This window comes from Ostrea edulis, chromosome 1 (genome assembly GCF_947568905.1).
Source record: "Ostrea edulis chromosome 1, xbOstEdul1.1, whole genome shotgun sequence".
NCBI lineage: Eukaryota > Metazoa > Mollusca > Bivalvia > Ostreida > Ostreidae > Ostrea > Ostrea edulis.
The window spans coordinates 28,289,574-28,302,160 of NC_079164.1; the positions used below are offsets into that span (position 1 = coordinate 28,289,574).

At 36.1% G+C, this 12,587-nt stretch overlaps 1 protein-coding gene across 4 annotated transcripts in view; it reads right to left on the reverse strand.

Annotated features, from left to right (window-relative positions):
* Positions 1 to 2,917: 2,917 nt before the first annotated feature.
* LOC125663890 (neuropeptide S receptor-like) overlaps positions 2,918 to 12,587 on the reverse strand; it is a 42,033-nt gene continuing 32,363 nt past the window's right edge. For all 4 annotated transcript variants that reach the window (XM_048896314.2, XM_048896316.2, XM_048896315.2 and 1 more), the window contains one exon: positions 2,918 to 4,353. In XM_048896314.2, the coding sequence (XP_048752271.1) occupies positions 3,208 to 4,335 (1,128 nt within the window). In that variant the 5' untranslated portion in view covers positions 4,336 to 4,353 and the 3' untranslated portion in view covers positions 2,918 to 3,207. The remainder of the gene's footprint in view (positions 4,354 to 12,587) is intronic.

Genomic DNA, 12,587 nt, shown 5'->3' on the forward strand with positions numbered 1-12,587 from the left:
TTCATTTTTTTTTTATAATACCTTTCCATTGGTCCAAATTTGTTAACCTTGTGACCTTGAAGTTGAACTTTGACCTACTTTGAAAATTATTTAAGGAATGACTTTAATTCTGGGGCAAGTTATACGAGTATAAACCTGGTTTGGGTCAGTTTACGCTTTATAATCCGCGAAGCGGATTATAAAAAAGCGTAAACTGACCCAAACCAGGTTATACTCGTATAACTTGCCCCAGAATTAAAGTCAATCCTTATAATTTAATGCAAGAGACAAAGATACTAACCTTCGTTTATCAAAATGTACATAAACTCGGAAAAATACAAGTCAACCAATCCGCGCAATGATTTACTTAGCAACAGCGACAGGAAGCGTCTCATTCTCTTCCACAGAGTTATCGGTCCTTGTAAGCAAGTAACAAATAGCGACCCACATGTCAATGTGTCTGACGTCATGTGATAAAATGTGACGTATGAATTTTTGTTTGCTTTGTTGAAAGACGGATCAAGGAATGAAACAACGCAACCCCCCCCCCCTTTCCCCAGTGAGAAATGTATTTCAAAATGAACAGGGTAATGCTTACTTGGCAAATTATTAATTCGTATATAATATCTTTGTTTTAATCTATTAATAGTATTATTCGACCATACATACAGAGAAAGATGTTTTACAAAAGTGATTTGCGTACAAGTAAGCCTAGATGCTAATATTGACAACGAGAAAACAACATGTGTATCAAACCGCAGTATATTATTGTGCACGTTGACTTTCTATTCCATAAAAGGCTGAAAACAGTGTTGTGATGTAAATTTAGAGAGAGAGAAAAAAAAATAGTTCCGACATCTGGTTGTCAAGAGGGTGTGTCCCCATACCAAACCAGGTTATACAAAAATAACTTGCGTTCCTCAATTGGAATTTGACCAATCAGAGACAAGGATACAATAAGAATTAAATTATTCACTAATATGTTGTAATTTGGGGGCATCAGTGTTTTACAAATACATCTTGTTTAATTTTTTAAAAATTAATCATTAGATATCTATTAATTTTTTAGAGTGTTGATGAGGGCAATTTGCATTTTTACAACCACTATCATACATGTATATCTAATTTATCAATGATTTGTAGGGCACCCGATTCATGCCTGCTATCCATGGGTGTTAAACTTTTGCATTGTCTCGGACACTAAATCAACTATTCTATCTAAACTTAAAAACTTCCATCAGGGTAACGTTCATTAATAAGACTTCTGGACATCTTGCATATAAAAATACTGGGTACAAAGTTATAATCAACAAATGTACATCGATAAAAAACTATGTCGACTGTCATCTGTGACTCGTTACATTTACATGCGACAAAACTGGCAAACTTCTGCTTGTCTGAAATTCTTAAAAATCCATAGATGTTAAAGTATGGCATTTGAAACAAAATATAAAACTTTGTAAGTTCTCCGAATAACACAAAGGATAGGGAAAAGAGTCCTGACACTGTTCAGTCTAGAACATTCTCAAAAGATAACTAGTCCCATTACAAACTCACCAATAGACCAAAACATTTCTGCGATACAATACATGTACATGGCGGGAAATAATCATCTTGTTGTTTTGGGGTAAATGGTCCAATGAGTTCTCATATTTAAGTCACGTACTGCGTAGTGACGGGTGCGTGAGTGGTGTTTGATTAGCACGGAAATTCAACTGTACCCGTATTTACATGTATCAAGGTGTTATTCAAGTCTGTCACATGTATCATAGGGTGGGGGTTTCCAGAGGTTACCTTTTGTTTGTGATTTTTATCCTGAACAGTCAAATGCTAGTACAGTGTATACTCTTCATTTGTACAATTCTATGTTATACATCGTATCTGTAATATTTTGGGTGGTAATAAACTTCCGACTACCCATTACGCTTCCTGGGCTAGTCGGCAAATACATGTAATATACTTGCGTTGTCATTTGAGTAGAATAGATATGGGCTTCAAGATCAAGATCATAGCGATTAGTCTAGGGGCTAGGTATGGTGGCTGATTTGTGCAATTTTACACTTTATCTTCATTTTGCTATTTCGAAACGAAAAGAAAACAAAACGATATTTAGAGACCTTTCGTCCCGAAATAACGAAATGACAACAACATTATAATATTAGCTACTTTCTCCTCAAAAGAACGAAAAGACAACACATTATAAAATGGCACAAATCAGTCACCATACCTAGCCCCTAGACTAGTCGCTATGATCTTGACCGCAGCCCAGATCTACATGTACCCCATTATCTGTAAGTAGGTCACTCACTAATTTTGAACTCACCAATAGAAAGTACACCGTTTTGTACACCAGAAATTAGCTCCTATATAACCATACATGTAGCAGTTGAGGACACTTGATACAAAGAAAATATATATATATCATGGTTTAGTTTGGTTGTAATAAGTACAAATATAAAATTCATAAAAATAAGGGACTTGTGCTATCATGTTCCAAAGCTGAAATAAATCAGCCCTCCCTGTATAACTCTATACAAATTTTTCCCACCGTTTTGGAGTCAACTGAGAATCACGGGAATAAATTATATTCCATACGGTAAATTATATTACCCCCCCCCCTTCAAAGAAGAGGGACATATTGCTTTGCACCTGTCGGTCGGTCGAAACCTGAATGTGCATAAGGTTGTTGACAGTTCGCCCCTATTGATTTTTACGTCCAAAGGTCAATTCACTCTAGACATAGGAAGATACTGTCCACTCAATATCCTGAGAATCCTTTCCTTAACAGACATCAAACTAAGTACATTGTAAGGAGTAGGTGTCCCCTATTGATTTATACTATCCGCTCAATATATTGAGAACCCTTTGAAAGATCGAAGTATTCCAGGGGCGAACTGTCAAGAACCTTATGCACATTCAGGTTTCAAAAAACAACAAATTTCAATTGGTATTAGATTTACTTTCTTTCGGATAAACACAATTCAAATAAATACAACATATTTCTCAATGTGAAAACATGTACATGGTTCTCATAATGGATAATTACATGCCGCTAACCAAAACAAAATTGACATCTTATGCATAGTTATTGTTTTTCTTCTTCAGCGAACAGAAACATAATCTGTGAACATAACGTGAGACACCCAGTGGAAATCTTACATGTAACTTCAATAAACACGTAATCGTCGAATCATAAGGATTAATTTCGGATACACAGCAATGTCTCTATTAAGATCTACGACAGCAAATCCTTTGTGATAACTGTTCTCTGAAAGTCTCGTTCAAAAAGGCATAGATGACCGGATTAGCAACATTATAAATAAAGTACAAGTATATAACAATGATGTTTAATGGGAGAATCTTAAGTGCCACTAACCACGAAGGAAGAAAAGCTACGATAAACACCAGAGCCACTATAGACAGCATGAACGCAGTTTTAATATTTGCTATTCGCATTTTCTCAAGTTTGGCCTTTGACACACCACCAGGTTTTAAAATGACGTCTCTGTCACTGATCTGTGTATTTCCGTTTTTCTGCACGGCTTTGTCGCATGTTTCCTCTACCCTGTTATCATCTTGAGCGTTCGTCACTTCCGTATTGTTTAGAACTGTGATCTCGGTCTGTTCGGAGAAGCTCTGAGAGCTCCAAATCCCACAGCAATTGTCGGAAAGGAACATCTCGAACTTCTTCCTTCGACGTGCAAGAACAGACCTGTATATTAAACCATATAAAATGATGACAACGAGCGCACAAATTCCGAAGAACGATGAATAGATTTTCTGGTAGATGAAAAAGAAATCCGTTTCCTGCGGCAGACAGACGTAATCAAATGGGGTACTGTTACTAAGGGAAGAGTTAGGCAAAAGCGTCATATTTTGATAAACGGTGGGGACAATCTCTGTTGGGAAGGGTTTGATTTTGTAATGAGAGCAGCATATTATCCCGAGAAGAACAGCAAAACCACACAGGCAACCAACGATAATTTCTGCGCGTCGAATCGTCATCGCATGTTTGAAAGGATACACAATACACAAGTATCTGTCCACCGCTATTGCTACCATCACAAATGCCGAAAAGGGAACTGTTGTCGTGATCAGAAATAGATAAATCTGGCATATTATGTCGTACTTCAAATGGAATTTGACTGCTTCGGTAGCGATGGTAAAGGGAATTGTCACACAACACGTAACGAAGTCGACACCCGCCAGAGTCAAGATGAAAATGGTAGATGTAAGCTTGTTCTTATATCGAGAGAACACGTACAACACCAGAGCATTACCAATCGTACCCACTACAGAGAAGATGGACATATAGCCAATGGCGATGTAAACCTGGATTTCATACTCTTCCTTCATTCTTTCTCTCTGGTTATCCTACAAATACAAAATGTTGCAGTCTTAGAATCAATTACCACGTAAGGAATATATCACGTGTCTCTGGGAGAGCTTGTGTATGAAAATTGTCTTATTTATGACGTTTCTTTTGAGCAGCAGATCATTAATGAAAACATGCAGCACAAGAGAAAAACTCCATGTCAAATTATGTTACTGGTAAAGAGAGCTGACGCCCGATTATAAAGCAAAGTTCATTTGATTGAATCTTTGGACAAAGCATATTAAGTGCTCATTTCATTAGTTGGGGGTTTTTTCTCCCAAAAAACAGGGCGCCTGAGAAGAGCATGTAGAGAATCATGGCTGGATATGCTTTGATTTATTTTGTGCAGGCCTTTTGGTCTCTTTTACGTAATTATGCTTGATTCTTCTTCAAAAATTGTCAGAATTGTTTCAGGGAAAGGGATGGAGTCGAGATAACTATTTGATATCGAATTTTGATGAAAGAGTGGAATAAATTCTAGTAACTATATTATGAGTGCACTAAACGTGATTATTATTATAATTATTATATTATATTATATTATATTATATATATATATATATATATATATATATATCAATCATTATGGTTAACAAATTGAATTGATCGAAACGAATGGCCAGAGACTGAAGATAATATTTTAAGGAATCAAATGCCTACGATATGTTTCTGATTGAAATCAATATCACGTCCATAGTTTCCAGTTTATTTTCCATTTCCTGACAAGGTAAAATTAATTTTGATGGCGATTGGTAGAGTTCTTACACACAAGCCAGTAATGCAGCATGTTTCCCTTATCGACGGATTCCAAGTATCGGACACGCGGATTCCGGTCCGAGTTGATTAACCGTAGAACCAGCAACAATTACACACATTTTCGTCAATTTCAGTCTTAAGCAGTTGTTAACCGTGGTTCACTACAAGGAACAATCATCGATCGTCTGCTAAACTAAGCACTTAGAAAACTGATTAAAGGTGACACGTTAAATTTATGCTTGCTTCTTGAAAGTGCCTTTTTGAGAGAGAAAAGGGACGATTCTCTCACCAGATTACGTTTTGCAAAATTCTGCACTTCTCGCAGCAAATCTTGATTTCTCGAGATATCACAGAAAACCTTTTTGTATTCATTGGTTTCTTTAAGTAGAAACCAATTGATATATGCATAGAGAGGGTAAATGAATGCAGATGATATTCATTTCTTGAGCGATAAGTTTTGCTACCGTTTCATAAATAGTCTGAAGAAGTCCTGTAATGATATTATTAAAAGCACTCAATCCGCCTTTGATGTCGATATCCGCCTCCTTTATGGCAGTTTATTTCTCCTTGTCATAGAAATGATGTAAACTTGACATTTATTGCATAGATCGTTCTTCGTCATTTTCAGTCAAATATGTTAATCAGATTAGTACTTTAACTTGAAACTTAGAAATAATGGCTGGATGTAAATGCTAGTATTCCATTTAGTTGGGTTTTCGACCGTTTTATCATCTATAAATGTCGTTAACATGTACCATTTCCTCTAAAGGATTCGAACGTTCGCGAGTACCTTAATCATACCTGACCTCTATAACTCCCACTAGTCACCTGATAAACATTTTACATTACCGGTAAATTACCCCCCCCCCCCCCAAATAAGGTGTCCGAAAACAAGGGACTTTGTACATGTACAGGAGAGCACCGCAACTCAAAAGGATGAATGATTGTTGTAAATGAATAAGGTGTCCGAAAACAAGGGACTTTGTACATGTACAGGAGAGCTGTAGGATGAATGATTGTTGTAAATGAATTCGTTTCGTGGCAAAAGGACAAACATCTCTAGATAAGTAACGACGCGTCATTGATTCCGGGCAGTGTTAATCAATCCTATTGGGATCTGACACCCAGCAGATAGGTTTAATGCCGATCATTAGTGCTGCATAGCTAACGACAATCAGAGAATATGTCCATATTATATCTAATTAGTGGTAATTTTCTTTTATTGTAAACTGGTTTATGTATATACCATAATCATACACCATACGTGTATATATCTCATGATTATGTATCTGTATCCGGTGTGGTAGGGACACAGCGTGTCACCCCGCGTGACGTCTTATATCCATTATGACGAAATGTTAAATATGAGAATCGTCAGATTCTTCATGAGTTATAAGAAACTTCTTTTGAAAATACATTTTCCTATCATTAAATTAGACTCTCCTGTGACATAAAGTTGATTGAGGTGTGCAATAGAAAATGGAATAGAATTTCGATTGATTGATTGATTGTATAGTAGTGTTTAATGCGAGTTTATCCCAGGAGTGTTGTTTCTTTCTTTTTTCTGAATTTCTTTCTTTCTTTATCTATTTATTTTGTATTTTTATCAAAATTGTTGGACAAAGAAATCATATCAAACCACGGAACATTACATATCCTATATATCTGTATGCAACGGGTCTTTTAAGTATGCAGCTCTTTTTGTCACCAGTTGGATTTCTACGTTCGTTTCCGTATGACTAAATTTCAAAACAATTCTACCAGTCTACCATCTCTAGAGGAGATATCAGATAGGGGACCAGTCTACTCGTCCACCATCTCTAGAGGAGATATCAGATAGGGGACCGGTCTACTGGTCCACCATCTCTAGAGGAGATATCAGATAGGGGACCGGTCTACTCGTCCACCATCACTGGAGGAGATATCAAATAGGGGACCGGTCTACTGGTCCACCATCTCTAGAGGAGATATCAGATAGGGGACCGGTCTACTCGTCCACCATCACTGGAGGAGATATCAAATAGGGGACCAGTCTACTCGTCCACCATCTCTGGAAGAGATATCAGATAGGGGACCAGTCTAACCTGGTGTTGGTTAGTTGCCAATTCTGTAGAACCGATCAGAATCAACCTTACAGAAAGCGGACTCAATCAAAAACATGATGTCCTCATAAATGTACATGATCTAGTGTCCATTTCTCCTTTAAGTTTGTAATGGATTGCAAATTCACAACTGCTTGAGGAAAATACTACCATAACACTTTGTTGATGCTGCAAGAGTAAAGCTGTATTTCTTGTAAGGGCTATAGAAAGCATATACTTTGATTTTTATAAACCGACATACCAAGCTGTAATTACAATCTAGTAATAAAAGAATCGGAATTTCGATGTTCATAAATACGTTTCTAGTCACTTCATTCACACTTTAAAAAAATTTTCAGTGGCAAAACATCAGCTCTGAAAATTATTTACTAAACTGCCATTTAGCCAAAAACGTGATATTCCCCATTGTGTATTTCATGTATCTGGTTGTCTTGATCGCCTAGCCATAAATCACATTCATTCATTCTGCATGGAAATTTTCCTCTCCACATAGGTAATTACTTAGACTCATCAAAAACCTATTGCAGAGGTCCGATCTGCCTTAAATTAGAGCACAGTCTGATCCACAGTGACAGAGCGCTCCAGATGACTAGCACTTGGCATCATGCGCGATTTCATGACGAATTACGAACCCGATATTTATTGAGGACTGGAATTAACGATTTTATCCAAATGATAAAACACTCTAATAGTGTTTTTTATATTAGTTCTTTGAATCAGTTATCCATTTTACATACGAGGTGGACACTTGATATTATATATGATGATCTGAAACTTTATTATTAATCCAGTATCATATTATCATCTGTGAGACGAGTATTGCTTAAACTTTATTTTACGACGATTAACACAAAGTTCTACAACTTATACAAATGCTTCTCATCGGCTCGGGTGGGGCATTGGTGTGGGAGGATACCGGAGAAAACCTACGTGCCCAAGTGGACGACCACATTATTTTCTCACATGCAACCACTGCCGATCCTGAGGAGCAGCGGTGGCGAGTGCTTTAACCACTACGCTAATAGAAACAATCTCCATTCTGAGCATTACAGAAAGAGAAGTATGTTTAAATGAAATATCAGAGCCCAATTATCGTACGCTATGTCTCACTCTTTAACGTTAATAAATCATATAGACTATACATTTTATTTATCTCAAAATGACGTGAAAGTATTCTAGAGAGTGTTGAACCTTGTGACGTTCACATAAATTGATACTACAAGTTTGTGATCACTTGTGTGATAATCATCAACTGCAATGTTTCAAGTTCATTTTATTATACAACGTTTTATGACGCAAACCTCCCAATTTTTACAGATACTTCACTGGAAAGTGACAAATTTCACAAAATATAATTTTCTGTTTCTCTTTTCTCCAGCCTTCATGTTGGCGCCGTGTAAATCCTTGCACTGATTGTTATCAAACACAGCATTTCTAAGATAATAGCGAAGTAATAAATTGAGACTCAGAGAGCGAACTTATCTAACCAAGATACAATCTAAAGTTTCAGGTAATACATACATATCCCAACAACGTTTACACTCTTTGTTTTTATTAAACCGCTTTTTCATTATGTATTCTTAATTATCAACATTTCATGTTCTTAATTTCATGATATGAAATAGACGGACCGAGATTCTACGATGTTTTGAATAAATAAACACCGCTTACAGTTACGTAAATCGATTGGTGCCGACGAATTCTAATCGCAAATTCGCTTTATTACTTTACTCAATTAGCCGATTTTTTTATGGGTCAATATGACGGTTGTTTGTAGAATAAATGAAATTATATCATATATTATCATGCAAATAGACTGACAAATAGATTAAATATTGTAGAATGTACACATTAGTAAAGCAAAAAAAATGGATATTTGCAATATCTATTCTTTGATTTCCTTCATATTTGCGAAATTTTAATTGACTGATAGATTTTATACAGTTTTACGTCACAGAGGGAACATTTGTCTCATCTGATATCGACAGGACTTCAAAATCTCGAATGCGTGTTATCAACCATTCCTTTGGCATCTTTTAATTAATCTGCTAAATCCGCCACCAGACAAGAACATATGCCGGTGTCAGGACTTGTTAGCTGAGTTTAGCAGATATGATGAATGAGGAGATGTTACCAAAAACTGGATAACTCTGTACAAGACTGCCACCCGTGATTTGTCAGGGTATTTTTAAACTGACTGAAGTTTTAGAATGCCAGGAACTGAATTGTTCTGTCAGTTAATACGTCCAAAAACAAAACAACCCACACACGCGAGAACCCATGATAATCGATTTTTGTTTGGAAATTTATTATTTACCTAGTGTCATGGTTATGAAAAACATAAAACTTTTCAAGAACTTAAAAATAATAGGGTTTTTTTCTGCTGATAGCACACAATGTTAGGGAGCTGTTTTCACCTTCATCCCCAACTTTATCCTAGCTTATTAAGACAAACGATAAGATCTATCCAGTTTAGAACACCGTGCTGTTTAATGTATTGGGTTTCAAGCACTACATGTAGTTTCGATGCTTTAATTCTAAGATCTTAGATATTACGATATGTATAGGTCTTGTGTCTAATCATCAAGTGGTAGATATAAACAGAGCGCTTGACTCTTAGCATCTCCCTCAACTTTGTTAAGCTATTCTGGCATAAACTATAATGGATTTGTATGTGAACTGACTGACTTTGCAGTGACATGATCATCTTTCACACTATATCCGTTATAACGATACAGTATGTAAGAGGTTTTTATCTCTCATATATTAAACCCCTGAGTAACAAAGCCAAGTCGCTCTAATTTTGTAACACCTACAAGGTCTATTTACGATGTTTCATACCTTGAAAGTGGGAGAGAGATACATGTAGTTATCGCCTTCGTGATCCCGGTTCAGTATCCTGCATTCTTATTTTTACATCAATTTTTAAAACATGTGAATAACAAGAAATAGTTAGTTTTGATCATGAACTGTATCCACATTTATTTGTATTTGAAACACACCGTAAAAAACTGACAAGCAAACACATCATTATTTTAGCGGGAACGTGTTTTGATTGATAGATTATCAGTCTCAAACTGAAAAAATAGCATCATTTGTCGATCCCTCGGGTAAACTTATTAAATCTATTTCATGTAAGCCTTTGTTTACATTGACATCAAATTGCTGGAATCAAAATACTCTGATCAAGTCAAGAACACTAAATAATTCCAAATTACCTCTGATACTTTATCCCGGAAAATCAGCGATTATTTTGACTCTTTAGAATTAATTGCCTTGTTTTCATTCGTTGATTTTTTTTTAGTATCTGATCTTGACGGTTAATTTGAAAAGAATAAACAAATAAAAACAGATGCTTTAATTCTGCAATACTTTCCCTGGTACATACGAAAGTGTAATGCGTCAAAAGTATATCAAAAGGATCAAACTGGGAAAGAATTGTTACTGATTTTATTTGTTTATTTACTTTTTCTCTCATATTGAGACGTCGTCAGATTAAGGAGTTTAGACCTATACTTATATATATGATCGCTTGGACTTGGATATTTGAGCTTTTTTCAATTTATTTTCCTGTAAAAGCTTTGAGAAAGGGTAGAGGTCCTGTGGGGCTCCATAGATTTGAAGTTAATACCGGCATATCATGTGTATGCACATATGACGTACTTCGTGTGAAAAATGAAGACGATATTAGTCCTTTGATATAAACTTTCTTTTCGTATTATACAAAGTTTGATCAAATGCACACGCATAAAATTCTGATTAATACAAGAATCCAAAGAGTTCTTGCAAATTATTGTCATTTCTGCACACTATGCAAACTGATGATAGTTGAAACAGATTTGTTGAATGAATACCCGTATCACAATTCACTGTTAAGTCTGACCTATTGTGGTATCAAGCAAATACCGCAAGGAACACTTTATCATTTAATCCGGAAACATTTTGGCGTTATTAAATGTTTTTCTGTTAAATCAATGTTACATGTACATGTAAATGCTAATGGGTATCCCATACCCCAGCATTCATTTGGCCAATCATTCGATTCATAACGCTGTCTGCAAATAGCTCTCAAGAGCTAATGTTTCTGTTGGTAAACCCTACTTTTATAAATATCATCTAATCTTAATGTTCTATACTTACATTTTTAATAGCTCAACAGATTATGATACAAAATATTTTTTTTTTTCATTTTGAATTATTAGAATAATGAAGTTTAACCCACTTATCCACTTCGATATCAATTGTTCTACGGAGGCTGTGTAAATGCTTTCTGATTAACAGTCGTTGGGATTAAGGGTTGGCCACTACAAGCTCTTTACTGACGCCAAACAGTTCTCCTGAGAAACATAAAGGAAGGCTATTGCTCTTCTCGTTAATTTTACATATGTTACCGAGCATGCCCCCGATTGTTCCGGCGGCGCTATAAGCAGCATGCCATATTATTTTGCCACAACCATAAAGTAACAATTTCATGCCGATGCTGGTAACGATTTTCTCAAATTTTATTGCATGTTTTTTAAAAACTCTACTAAATTTAGATCCAAGTTAATCTATCCTATTGCAGTGGCATTTTGACATGCGTGAGGAGTACAAAATGAGAATATAAAACTTGCCAATAAAAAGAATATTTTTCTCAAAACAAATCTGTATCCGTGTATATCCTTAACATGCAGGCCAGTGGCATAAAATTTTTGAAGGCAATGAATTGCGTATGATAACTGTCCAAGAGCGAAATGTATTTTATAAGTTTTGTCCGATTCAACTAACAATTTTGTCATATGACCGGTCGCTCAATGGTTGAGCGTTCGCTTTATAACTGGGAGATCGTGTGTTCGAGCCCCGTTAGTGCCATGGCAGCGTCAAACTTAAGACGTTAACATAGATGGTGATTGCTCCTTCGATTTCGCCAAACGCTTGGCATTTAGAAGTGAGAATCACCGCTCTTTGGAATATGACCTTAAACACGGTGGTCACAGCAGCTGGCACATTAAAGAACCCTCGAGCTCACTGCTACGGCCATAAGCGCCAAGCATAGGTCTAAATATGTGGTACCTCACCTCCAGTTGGTGACGTCTCAATGTCAGTGAAAAATCATATTAAGGACGTGAAACAAACAACCATCCCACAACGTTGTACGGACGATTTTACTCCCCATACAGTTATCAACCACTGCAGAAAACCACATACTCCCCCCACTGGATACTTTATCTGCTAATCGTGATCAATTCCATAAGTCACTATTAACGTTTTAAGGTGGAATGACACACCAGAGAAATATGGTGTATCATTCCCCCTTAAATAACCCGAAAGGCTATGCTAAGGGAATTCATTAAAGCCTTGGAAAAATGTGATCAAATTGAATATTACAACATTTT